This window comes from Emys orbicularis, chromosome 4 (genome assembly GCF_028017835.1).
Source record: "Emys orbicularis isolate rEmyOrb1 chromosome 4, rEmyOrb1.hap1, whole genome shotgun sequence".
Lineage (NCBI taxonomy): Eukaryota > Metazoa > Chordata > Testudines > Emydidae > Emys > Emys orbicularis.
In genome coordinates, this window is record NC_088686.1 from 116624865 (window position 1) to 116637272 (window position 12408).

Sequence of the window (12408 nt, forward strand, 5' to 3'; positions counted from 1 at the left end):
CTACACTCAGGGTGAGAAGTTAAGCACAGGCCTAAGTTCTTGCAGAATAGGGGCCTAGAGTTGTAACTCGGATACCTTAACAACATCAGAATAGTTTATCTTTTTTCAAAAAATTCCCTTTTGATCTAAACAAATGCGTATAGACGTATTTCTGCATGTGCGTGCATCTGTGTATGTGAGTGACAACCAACTAGCTCATATGGTCATGACCAAGCTATATTTCAGAAGAGAAAAGAAACACATTTATCACACTTTTCCTAAAACGAAAAGCTACAATTTCAAGTTCAGTATTGAATATCTTGTCCTTCCCTCCCCACCCCACCCCCTGCTATTTCTGGGTTTTTTCCCCCCTTCCAACTTACTTTAGCACCATAACACATTTTAAACATTACAATCCCTCTTCAGATACTACACAAAAATTGTCCCATAAAAATAGTGCTTTTTGCCAAAAAAAGTTATATATATTATATATATAAATCAACTAAATCCGTGGCAAATGTGCAATGCAGACGCCTCCTCTATTTAAAGTGAACATCAGTTCACTTCCTCTTTTTTATTTTTCCCCCTTTCCTTTACCTCTTTCTCACACTTCATCCGTGATTTTAAAAAGGTGCAAGTCGATTTGGAATCTTGTAATTAAGCACATACACACACATAAATTCAGATGGGTCTTCTTGGAATTTCTTCTCAGTTACTTTTTTTTTTTTTTTTTTAAGTAAAGGTGCAAAAAAAAATTGCTCTTTACAAAAATAAGAAAAAATACCAAAGAAAAAAGTGGGGTGGGAATGAGAAAAAATGTAACCCCTCCAAATAAATTTTGCCCCATTTTTTTCACTTTATTGTCAAGAAAGACATGGAATGGACTCTTCTGTTTTTCAATTTCATATTCTTTTTTTTCTTGCTCTTGCTCTTTCTTTTGCCTTCTGCTGCTGGCACGTGGGATGTCATGCCCTGCCCAATATTAAAATAGTTCAAGTGCCAAACGGTCCCTTTTAAGTATGGGCTTGAAAATACTGGGTAGATAGGGGAACAAAACAAAACAGAAGTTTAAAAAAAAAACCACTTTAATGCTTAAAGGACAATGCCACAGAAATTATGCTGTTGCTGACAATGCTGTAATCCCCTTCTCACTATGTCAGTTGTTTGGTTCTCTTTAAATTGGCGTTACAGTGCCCCCTTTTTATTGCTTCTGGGTGGAAAGGCAATATCCCTCTTGCTTCACAGCCAAGAGGGCTAAGGGCTAGGGAAGTTAGGCCTCAAAAGTCCCCCCAGGAGATTTAAAAAAAAAAATAGAATCCATTTCACAGTTCATTTCCGGTTGCCTGATGTTTCTGAGGAAACTTGCACTACCAGGGGCTTCTGGCTGGGCAGGGAGATGAGGGGACGATGCACCTTGGTTTCATCAGATGCTTGCAGCCCTTCGGCTTGCCACCGGTACCTGCGAGCGCGGAAGATGCTGGGAACTCCCCGTTGTAGGCGCTGTGAGCTCTTTTTCTGCCACACATCATATTTGGAGTACTTGGCATGTGAAGGTTTTTGAAAGCTATCCTGAAAGAGGAGAAAGGGGGTGGGGTGGTAAAGGAAAAAGAAAATGAGGGTCACTCTGAATAGACCATTGGCTGAAAACCCCATGACACTGTGGGCTGTTGTTGCAACAGTGAAACCCAGCTAGGCAGACCTGCACAACCTGAGGTTCTGAAAGCAAAAGAGGTCACGCAAGCCAGCAATAGAACTCTGGAGTCGTATGACCAGTCTCCCTCTTTCTCCACTAGCTTACAATGCTTTCCTATTGCTCTAGTAGCCATTACCGCTTTTTGTGACTGAACTACTTTCACTTTGCAGTGGCCAGCACACATTTTCTAGATGATCTGGTGTTCCTTTGTGTTCTTATTAAACTCATTTGATTCCTCTCTTGCCTTTCAGTTTTAATCTTTATTTACCCTACTCTCTTTATTTACTTCATCTAGTCATCTGATCTCTCACTTTATTATATGTTTGTTTTGGACAGGTTATTTTACATTATTTCCCCATTCAAGATATTCGCTCTATGTTCCATGAAGGTCTCTAGGTACTGTTGTTACTGCAGAAGCAGCAGATCTTAGAGATAAGAACTTTCCTCTCCCGTGGGATTTGTTTTTTTAAAGAGCAGCTGATTTCTAGATACAATCTTCACTTACCTTGCTTAGTGCTGGTAGGACCACAAGAGAAGAGGACGAGAGGTCCCGCTCAGACTTAACAGACTTTGCGCAGTACGTTTCCAAAAGAGCAAGGTCGCAGCTCCGAAAACAGCACTCCTCAACTATGCCACGGTTGAATCTTCTGTTATTTCGTCCCACGGGTCTACCTGAAATGGCAGACCTAGCAGTTAGGTATTAATGGTTTTGAATTAGATTGTCCTCTCTTCTTCCTATGTCTGCACACAGAACCTAGCACATTTTAGGTACTACTGCAATATAAACAACACACAGTTTTTGTACCAGTGTAAATATTTCAGTTAGGGGTGCCATTTTTTACCGATGTAGTTATACGTACAGCTCTTGGTGTGGACACAGTTATACTGGTATGAAAGTGCCTTATAGTAGTAGATCTCGTTCCCTTTCCCGTATTGGAACAGCAATATAGGTATAAAGCCCCTTTAGACCCATATAACTGCATCTGTGAGGTATAGTTAAAGTGGTGCAATTTTTTTAGTGTAGACAAGGCCTAAATAATACACAGATGAGTATTAAAGCCTCTGGTGTTGGTCCTGCCAATTGTACGCTAGTAGAACGAGGTAGTAGCATTCCTTATGAGTAGGGGTTCTACCAAATTTGCGGCTGTGAAAATCACGTCATGGACCATGAAATCTGATCTCCCCCATGAAATCTGGTCTCTGGCTGCCCAGCTCTGAAGGCAGAATGGAGAGCAGCGGCTGCTGGCTGGGCACCCAGCTCTGAAAGCAGCGCCATGGCCAGCAGTAGCACCACCAGGCAGCAGCCGCCACTCTCCTGCCAACCAGCTTTAGGTAGCGCCACTGCCAGCAGCAGCGGAGAAGTAAGGGTGGCAATACCACAACCCCCTCATAGGCTTACGACCCACTTTTGGGTTGAGGCCCCCAGTTTGAGAAATGCTGCGGAGAAATCAAACATTTTTTGCAGGTTGGTCCACATCATAAATAGCAAATTTCGTAACTGTGTAATACATCCACAGAATTAGCTATTTATGCCGTACCAACCCATGAAAAATGTGTGATTTCTCTGCGATTTAAGTAGACCCCTACTTATGAGGTGCCAGACTTCTATTGGAATGCTGACAGTCCAGCGGTGAAGTGGACCAATGGAGGGAAATTGTACCAGATAGACCAGTTGCAGCCATCTAAGAATAGTTATTTAACTTCTTAACTGAGTCTTTTAATACAGTTTTCTTCTTCCGTATTTCTCTACAAAAGGATGCTGTAGCCAGCAGTTACATTTTCAAATGCTCTGCAACAAGGGGATTTCATTTCACTGTGTAATTAAAACCAAAAACACTAGAGGAAAGGCCTAGATAGTTTGATATCTTAAACAAACAAAAAAACAGACATTCAAATATGCCCACACTTCAGTGTGAAATGGGTCAGCTTGGGAAATATCAAACTTCTCAACCACAAAATGTCCTGGAACTAAATTGTGACTTTTGTTTTGCACATTTCCCCCCACCAAAAGTGTTTGTAGTTTTTTTGCACTTGGCTGTTGTGGAGTTAGCTGGAGGGGTCTCTTTCTGAGCTTCTGAAACTAGCCCGGGGTTCTCAACCTGGGGATTGCAATCCTTGGGGATGGGGAGTGGGTCGTATCACTTTGCCCTTCCCATATTGCTGTGTGTGCATGCACACGCGAATGGTGGGAGTGTGTTCTAGCTAGATGGTGGGTGTAGCGGGGTGGTTACCCCGCTCCTGCCCTGAAGGGCTTAAAACAGCCCTGGGAAAGGGCTGTGGCAGGGGAAAGGCTGGGCTGATTGGGAAAGCAGCCACAGCTGTAGCCAGTGCAATCAGGGCCCAGCTGGCCCTTATAAGAAGGCGGTGGGCCAGACGGAAAAAGAGACACTCTCTCTAGCTTCTTGAGGGAGAAGGACCTGGCTGCCTGGGAGCTGAGCAGGGTACCTGAGGTGGACTAGTGCTGGGGAAGGGCAGAGGGAGATGGGGACCCCAGGCTGCAGGCTTAGTTAAGGGCCCACAAAAGGGGTACTGGAGCTGCAGAGGGGCAGCCCAGATATAGGCAGAGGGAGCTGGTCCAACCCCCCTTACCGATGATGAGTGGTTTACAGACTGAAGTCTGCCCCAGGGAGCGGGGGCTAGATGATGACTTGTAGTAGCCACTGAGGCAAGGTGCGGATAGGGGGTTGGGGAATCCTCTGGGTGGGGAGACCTAGATTATGGGTTGCTGCTAGGGGGCAGAACCTGATGTAAAGGGCACTGGGGTCCGGGAGGGACAACGGGGCCAGTGGCAGGTGAGACACCGGCCTGCAGAGGGCGCTCTGGACTGGAAGAGCTAATTCCTAGGATTACCAGCAGGAGGCGCCACGTCGGTGAGTCTTCGCCCCGCCACAGTGGGGAAGGGGACAACATCCTGGTATAAGAGATGTTAAGAGCCGGTGATCTAGAAACAGTATTCCAATTCCACTCCACTTCCCCAGTCAGAACATAAACACTGCAGGCTACTTGCACTTCTCATTTTCATGGGCACAGAGAAGTGTGCAGAAAGATCCAAGTTCAGCAAAGCACTTAAGCACGTGCAGGATTTCAGTGGGACTCTTCATGAGCTTAAAGTTAAGTGCTTTGCCAGATTGGGGTCTTAGTTACATAGAGCATTCTTCAGACTCATTAAAGAATAACCTACCAACTCTGCATAGACACATCACACATGTTGATGACGTACAGTAAATATGTAGTATGAAAGGAAGCCCCTGGAGATATACCACTAGTTTAATTGCTTTTAAAACAAAAAACACAACCTCTGTCCTATTTCATCTGACATCCCCATTTTCCGCCTTCGCCGCACAGCCACATTTTAAGGTCACTAGAACAAGTAAGGCACCAGAGTGAATCTGAGCTGCTCTAGGGGACTTTGCTGACTCATAACATCTAGTCCAGCTTCTGGAATCATTTAAAAAGAACTATTTTTTTTTCTTTTCTGAAAACATTTCAGGCACGACCTTTAATCAGCGAGCCATGAAGGTTAGAAGGATGGTTTTCTCCCTAGAAAAGTTCAGTGAAGGGAAAAAGACAAGCATTGTTGGGAGTTTATTTCTCTCATTAAAATGTTGGAGGCATGTGAACTCCCTGCATTTGGATTGTTGTATTTAAAGGCAGAGCCCTCTCCCCCAGCCCCATGCTTAGAACTGTGGCTCCCCCATTTAATTCTAATTTCCAACCCCAGCCCTACCCTGATTAGTTGAGCCAGTCCCCTGGCATCAGAAGTCAGCAGTAGTGGCCAGTTCCCTGTGACTGGCTGCCAGTCACTGGACATAAAAGGGTGCATTTTAGTGCCTTGCTATCTCTAGGGAAAGCCCCATGACTGCTATGGGTGTGTCCTTATGAGCTACCTGTCCCATTGGTGAGTCTGTGCATGTATTCCAGTTTGTAATACCCACTAATCAGCTGGTAAACAGTAAAGACAGCTGGAAGGGAGAGAGGCAGATGCCTCACTTACAGATACAGTGGATGTACTCTTCTCTGTGTGTGCTTAACTCCCATCAAGGTCTATGGCAGGGGTAGGCAAACCACGGCTCATGAGCCACATGCGGCTCTTTTACAGTTAAAATGAGGCTTGTGGAGGCCCTCGCTTCCCCCTCACCACCCATTCTCCGCCTACCAGACTCGTCAGGGGCCAGGGAGAAGCTCAGGGCTTCTGCTCTGTGGTGGGGCTAGGGGGAGGGGGTCTCTCAGGCAGGGCTTCAGCCCCACGGGGCATACCTGCTGGGGCTGGGGGCTTCAGCAGGAGTGGAACTGGAGCCCGAAGCCCCGACAAGTGCTTCCTGTGGGGCTGAAGCCCCGAGACCCCCTTCCCCACAGGGCAGAAGACCCTAGCCCCACCACCCCACCGCAGGGCTGAAGCCCCGAGCCCCAGCAAGCACGCCCGGCCCTCGATTATCGTACGTGGCTCAGAGGATCAGTAAGTTTGGCCACCCCTGGTCTATGGTAAATGCAGGCCTATGCAGAAAGGGAGGGAATACTCCCTACCTGAGTTCATACTAAGAAGGGATCCACATGTACCTGGATAACTGATCATACTCAGCTGCTGGAGAGCTAACATGACAAATGTCCCCTTTTCTATTACAGACACTGGACCAGTTCCTATAAGCAATTGAAATCTAGGAGAATCTAAGTATTGCACTGTCCCTGCTGTCTGAAAAGCTAGGAACAGCTCAAATATTTAGCATATTTATGATTCCAGGAAGGGGAGAGGGAGTGTAAAGTGAAAATCAAGAAAAAGCAAAGTGATCCTTTTTGATAGTACTTCATTCACATTCACACTAGTGGAAGGCTGTGTCAGCATTTCTGTCCTAAGGTGCTGAAGTGCATAGGTTTGGGGGAAGGGATTATGTTTTAAAGACTTAACATTTCTTTCAAAGAGAGAAGTTAGCTATCAGTTGTGTATATTTTCCAAAGCACCTAAGTGACTTAGAAGCCTAAATGCCATCAACTTTCACTGACTCTTAGAAGCCTAAGGGTGGGATTCAAAAAGGTATTTGGGCACCTAACTCCTACTGATTTCAATGAGAACTTGGTGCCTAAATCTCTTGGCAAATTCCAGCCTAAGTTGCTTTTGAAAATGGGACTTAAGCACTTTTGAAAATGTTAACCAATATCTACTGCACACAGTTATGTGTGGGATTCTCAGAAATACGCATCATTGGACTAACTCTGCTCCCACTGACGTCAACGCAGCACCAAACGCTCTTGAAATTCCCACCCTTAGTTTGGCAGGTGAGTAGTCCAATATGGCCTTGTGTTTTTGCTTCTGCTGTTTCCACCTTCCATTCTTCAATCCTTTTTCCCAACCTCAACATTCCTTTCCCACCAAAAAGAAAACAAACAAAAACACTTGAAAACCCTGAGAATCTGCAAAGTTATCTGCTGTGTAACTGTCTGCCTGCTGTTTTCCTCGCTCACTTTGCTGCCAACTATTTTCCTATGATAGGACACATTTCCAATTACATAATTGTATGATGGCCGGGGATTTGAATCTCACCAGAAGCCACTACAACCTTTCATGAAAGATTTAGTGCTTTTAAAAACAACAAACAAGGATATTCAGTACCAGAAACTACTGCTAGATAATGACCCAAAGGCAACAGAAGCCAGGAAATGTCTAGTTAAGGGTGATAACACTGCTGGACTAGGTTGGGGTGAGTGTTAGTTCCCTAATGTGATTTATTCATGGACTGAAGGGTGAATTTTCTGGCTTTTGGCCCATCTATGGCCTCTTGCCTTAATGTCACTGAAACACGTGAGGAGGTTGGGTTGCTATATTACCACACTGAAATGCACTACCTTAGGGAATCTATTCTTTGGCAGAGGTGATAGAAGAGGGATCAGCAGCCATTCACTCCCACATTAGTGCAAGAGTTAAATGTTTGCCTTTTCCCTTGTGTTTTCTATTTAACTAATAATTGTATTTTCACAAGGAGACCTGCTTCCTTTCCTGCTCCATAAATCAATCATTCCGTTAAAGCCCTATGCTTACTGGGCATGCTCCTCTGAAATCGACCCCCAGTATTGCTGATATGTACCAAGTTACCCAGAATCCCTAGCACTTTTATTATCATTTAAAAACAGGACCCTTCCTGGATCACTCCACACCCGAGTTGGGAAGCCCCTCTGGGAAGGGGGTTGGTTTGAAGTATGTTATAGAATGAGCAAAGTTAGCAGTAACATTAGCTTACGTGAACGCTGCTGGGGCAGTGCAAGTGCATTTCATAGCAAAGTATTATGCATCGTCTCTGGCCAATGTTTTCAGAGGTGATGGGCACCTGCATCTCCCTGTGACTTCAGTGTGAGCTATGGAACATCTGTGGGAAAATCAGGCCAATGCTACTTAGGTGCCTAATTTTCTGCACGGATTTTTGCTTTGATTTGCAGCAAGAAAAAGTGATTGTGCTCAGTCACCTAGCTACTGAGTTTCCGGGTGATCGCAGGCAAATCACGTCACCTTGCTGTGCCTCAGTTTCCCCACCTGTAAAATGCAGCTAATATTGCCCTCCTTTGTAAAGCACTTTGAGATCTACTGATGAAAAGAGAGCTAGGTAATATTATAGTCATGTAGATTCTACTATCACTAATACTTACACCACAGAGCAAATATCTGCAGAGTAACTGCAGGCCTCAGCTTTGTCATGCATGTAAGTAGCAAACAGGATTTTTGATAGCACTTCTTCCCTCTCCCTTAGTATGATGTGAAACAAGTGCTACTTCAGGAGGCACATGGGTGTATGCACATGCATATCCTAGGTGACACAGTAAGGCGCTGGAGGAAGAAGATCCAGTCCTGCTCTTGTCACCTACATTCAGATCTGCCAAATCAAAGTGAGTGTGGCAGGCGTGGCTGGGCAGATGTCAGGTGACTACCTTTCTGCTTTTCATAGGAGTGCAACATAGCAACAAGTGTCACTGGGTCATGCTGCCGGTCTGGGAGCCCATTGCTGGAGAGCTGGTATCTGGAGAAAGCAGACTGACCAGAGTAGTACCTAATGTTCAGAGCTTGTTATTAGAGCTCACGGAGGAGGAGAGGTGCTGGCTGACCTGTTCCTTTAATTCAAACAGCCCCAGGACACCAGCCACAAAGTGGGGACAGGTTTGCTAGACTGGTCATCCCTGAATTTCTCTGGCTCCCCCACCCCTCTATCAGCTTCTCAATCAAAATTGCTGCTAGCACTTACATTTGAGTGCATGCATGGCTATGTATGCATAAGGGAGACCGTGTTAGACAGACACCTGTCAGGCATGGTCTAGATAATACTTAGTCCTGCCATGAGTGCAGGGGACTGGACTAGATGATCTCTCGAGGTCCCTTCCAGTCCTATGATTCTATGTGCATAGCTGTATGTGGGGGGGGGGGGGAAATGCACACATGCACGTCTTTGCACAGAGTGGGGGAAATGCATGTACTTGTTCATGGCTGTGTGGGGAAGGAACAGTGTGTACGCGCTGGGTGTTTGCGTGCCACACACAGGAGAAATTTTAGGATTCTCCGGAGCCCTCTCCCCGGTTTCTCCAATCAGTCAAGCACCAAGCCAAATGGAATGAGACTTTGGGTGTAAACAATCCCCTCTCCCCTGTCAGAGGAATGTAGAGACCAACAAGAGAGCCTTTGTCAGATGGCTGGGCAGCCACAGCCATTGTCTCAGTCCCCCCGCCTGCCCCTCCCCCCACCCAGCAGCAGCTCCCCCCACCCAGCAGCAGCTCCCCCCCCCCCCCCTTCTTTTTCCTAGTGTTATTGTGAGGAATGGCAGAGAGAAAGAATGTGCCCTGTCAGCATAAGTGGCTGTTGGAAAGAGCTAAATTCTTATCAGCTGTTGGAAAGGAGGAAACAGGAGCTGTTGTTTACAGAGAAGTCAGACACCCCCCCCCATTCCCCCCTTCTTCACTGGCCCCTATTCCAGTAACTCCAGATCCAGGTCTTCCTTTCTACCCACCCCTCTCCCTGGTTCTGTTTTTTTGCTAATAGCAGAAGTCCCTTGCTCCTGCTGAGGCCCTAATCCTGGTGTCAGACTCTTGGCCCTGCACCCCTCATTCTAATGCCTCTGGGCCTAAATCACCATCATCCTGCTCATAGTGCAGTCACTCTTACTGGTGCAAAAAGCTTCCTGGTCAGAAGGATAGCCTTCAATGCTGCCTTTGCATCCCTGTGTTGGACTGTAGGAGGGTCAGGATAGCAGCGAGTTGGAAACTATCAAAAACATTCACACAGGGTTTGGTGTTTTGACATCCAACTTGTTTTAGAGAGCTGGTTTTCTGCCACTCTCTCCTCTCATCAGCCTCAGAGGAAAATCTTCACAAGTGTCTTGCTCAAATACAAGAACAGTCCAGAAGTCCTGCAAGATCACTTAACCTCTAGGGCCAGATCCTCAGCTGGTATAAATTGGCAAAAGCTCCACTGATCTACACCAGCGGAGGACTTGGCTACGAGGGGGAGAGGTTTATACTACATTGTGAGAGGGTCATAGGAGTTTTCATTGCAAAATGTTTTCATAGTGTCTCTCCCCAAATTTCCTCCTGAAATGATTTGATGAAGGGAAAAATCACATATATGGTACCAGCTGAAGGAGGATGTACATTTTTTCGCATGTCTCAGAACTGTTTTTTCTCTGCACCGCAAAACACCTTTGCATCCTCTCTTGCTAAATACAGAAATGGAGAGGAGCTGAAGCAGAATCCCAGATCAAAATATTCTCCCAACCCTTCTCCCCTGGGGGTGCACAAGATCTAGATTTAAATATTAAGGCTTTAGCTCATTTCCATGCAGAACAGAGAGAAACAACATCTCCACTCCACCCCCATCACCTTAAACCAGTGGTTTTCAACCTTTTTTCATTTGCAGACCCCTAAAAAATTTCAAATGGAGGTGCAGGCCCCTTGGAAATCTTAGACGTAGTCTGTGGATCCCCAGGAGTCCGCAGACCACAAGTTGAAAACCACTGGCTTAAACCAAAAAAATATCTAAAGGGTGTGGGGTTTTAACGCCTGGAGTTAGGAGTACACCCAGAAGAACTGTTGCCTTTGGACTATTCCTGCAGATCTCATTCATGTGTGAATTCCATTTAAACATCAGTGGGCTTTCTCACAGAGTTTTCTTCAGGAGTAAGGGCTACAGGATTGGGACCCTGGGGAGCAGCAAGTACATCCTCTCCATTTCCGTTTATCGCTGTTGGGTGACAGTAGCATCCGGACCCCATAGTACTGCATGCTACACAGACAATGCCAATCCCTGTCCCACAGAGCTTACTGTCTAAGTAGACAAGAGAAACCATACCAGGCAAAGCAAAAAGTATTTTTAAAAGTGCAAAACTTTTTTATGGTTTATATAAAAAGAGATGATTTCTCTCATCGATCCCGTCCCCTCAGTCGAGCAACGCCAGCACCAGGACTGACTCAGTGTGTCATCCTTCTGTACTAACAACCCAGCAGAAATGTTCCTCTGGTAACTAACTAGGCACCAGCATTTAAATTCGTTTCAACACCGATAATCTCTGTGATAGTTTGTATTTCTTTTAGAGCCTCGCTCTTGGGAGTCATGATTAATATTTATGATTTGTAATGCGATGGTGGCTAGGAGCCCCCAGGCATGGACCAAGACCCATTGTGCTAGGCACTGTGCAAATACAGACCAAAGAGATGGACCCTGCCCCAAAGACCTTGCAGTCTAAGTAATCTCCCCTTTCCTATCATTCATAAGTTTCTCGCTCTTGTGCAGAAGAGTTTGAAAATGTGAGCCCTAAAGGCTCCGAATCCAGAAGGCATATCAAAAAGAACCCAATGCTTATTTTTAAGATAATCTCATTATTTATGAACACCTGAGGTTGGGGATTCTGATTCTTCCAAGTTAATTTAATTTTTAGTCCCATATAGTAACCATCTACCCTCCCCCGGTGTACTTCCCTGCTTCAACAGATAAATGCATTGACCCAGCTCTCCATTGCTTTGCACCCTTGTATTGGCAACGACCCCTGTCTAACGTGGGTGTAAAGTGGTTGCCATTCTGATCTGATGGGATCTTGCATCTACCATGCACTGGTGCAAATGGCAATAACACAGCGCAGGGCAATGGAGAATCAGGCCCAGGGTGTTTGAGAGGTGCTCAGACACTACAGCAACCAGGACTAATGGAGGCACATAAATGCAACAGTGCTGTGCCTCCCAGCGATGCCTGCCTAGTGCTTTAGTTTTAATTGACTTTTTAAAATTATTTCCTTTCATACTGATGTATAGCAGGGGGTTCCTATGAAAATCCCAGGGCTGGAAGAGAAGCAATGCATGAAATAAGTCAACACATTTTAATGTTTAGACCTTTCTCTGATAGATGCAGGTGGAGCTCATCAGTGTGTGTGTGGGGGGGACAGATTATCCAACAGGTTCACCTCCCCTGTATGCATGCAAATGCTGTGCTTAATTTGTGCCGGGGCTTGCCAGGGCTCAGCCCCAGCACCTCTAGGCTTGGCAGTTCGTAGCCCCAGCACTTCTGGGCTTGCTGCATCAGTTATGAAAGTAAAAAAAAAAAAATTGCTTGAGCCCCGGCACCTAATTGCTTGAGCCCCGGCACCTAATTGCTTGAGCCCCGGCACCTCTTTCATTACAAATTAAGCACTGTTTAAACGGCATGCTGAGCAGCCAGTGTTCTCAATGAGAGCGGCTCGGTGCTAAGCAGTTATGAAAAATCTGGCCCCCGTTTTGAA

At 45.7% G+C, this 12408-nt stretch overlaps 1 protein-coding gene across 1 annotated transcript in view; it reads right to left on the reverse strand.

The window, feature by feature from the left end:
* Positions 1 to 1308: 1308 nt before the first annotated feature.
* The window catches only part of IGF2 (insulin like growth factor 2), a 30798-nt gene continuing 19698 nt past the window's right edge, over positions 1309 to 12408 (reverse strand). The window contains exons 3-4 of the mRNA XM_065404006.1: positions 2178 to 2344; positions 1309 to 1548 (exon numbers count right to left, since the gene is read on the reverse strand). Of these exons, the coding sequence (XP_065260078.1) occupies positions 1309 to 1548; positions 2178 to 2344 (407 nt within the window). The remainder of the gene's footprint in view (positions 1549 to 2177; positions 2345 to 12408) is intronic.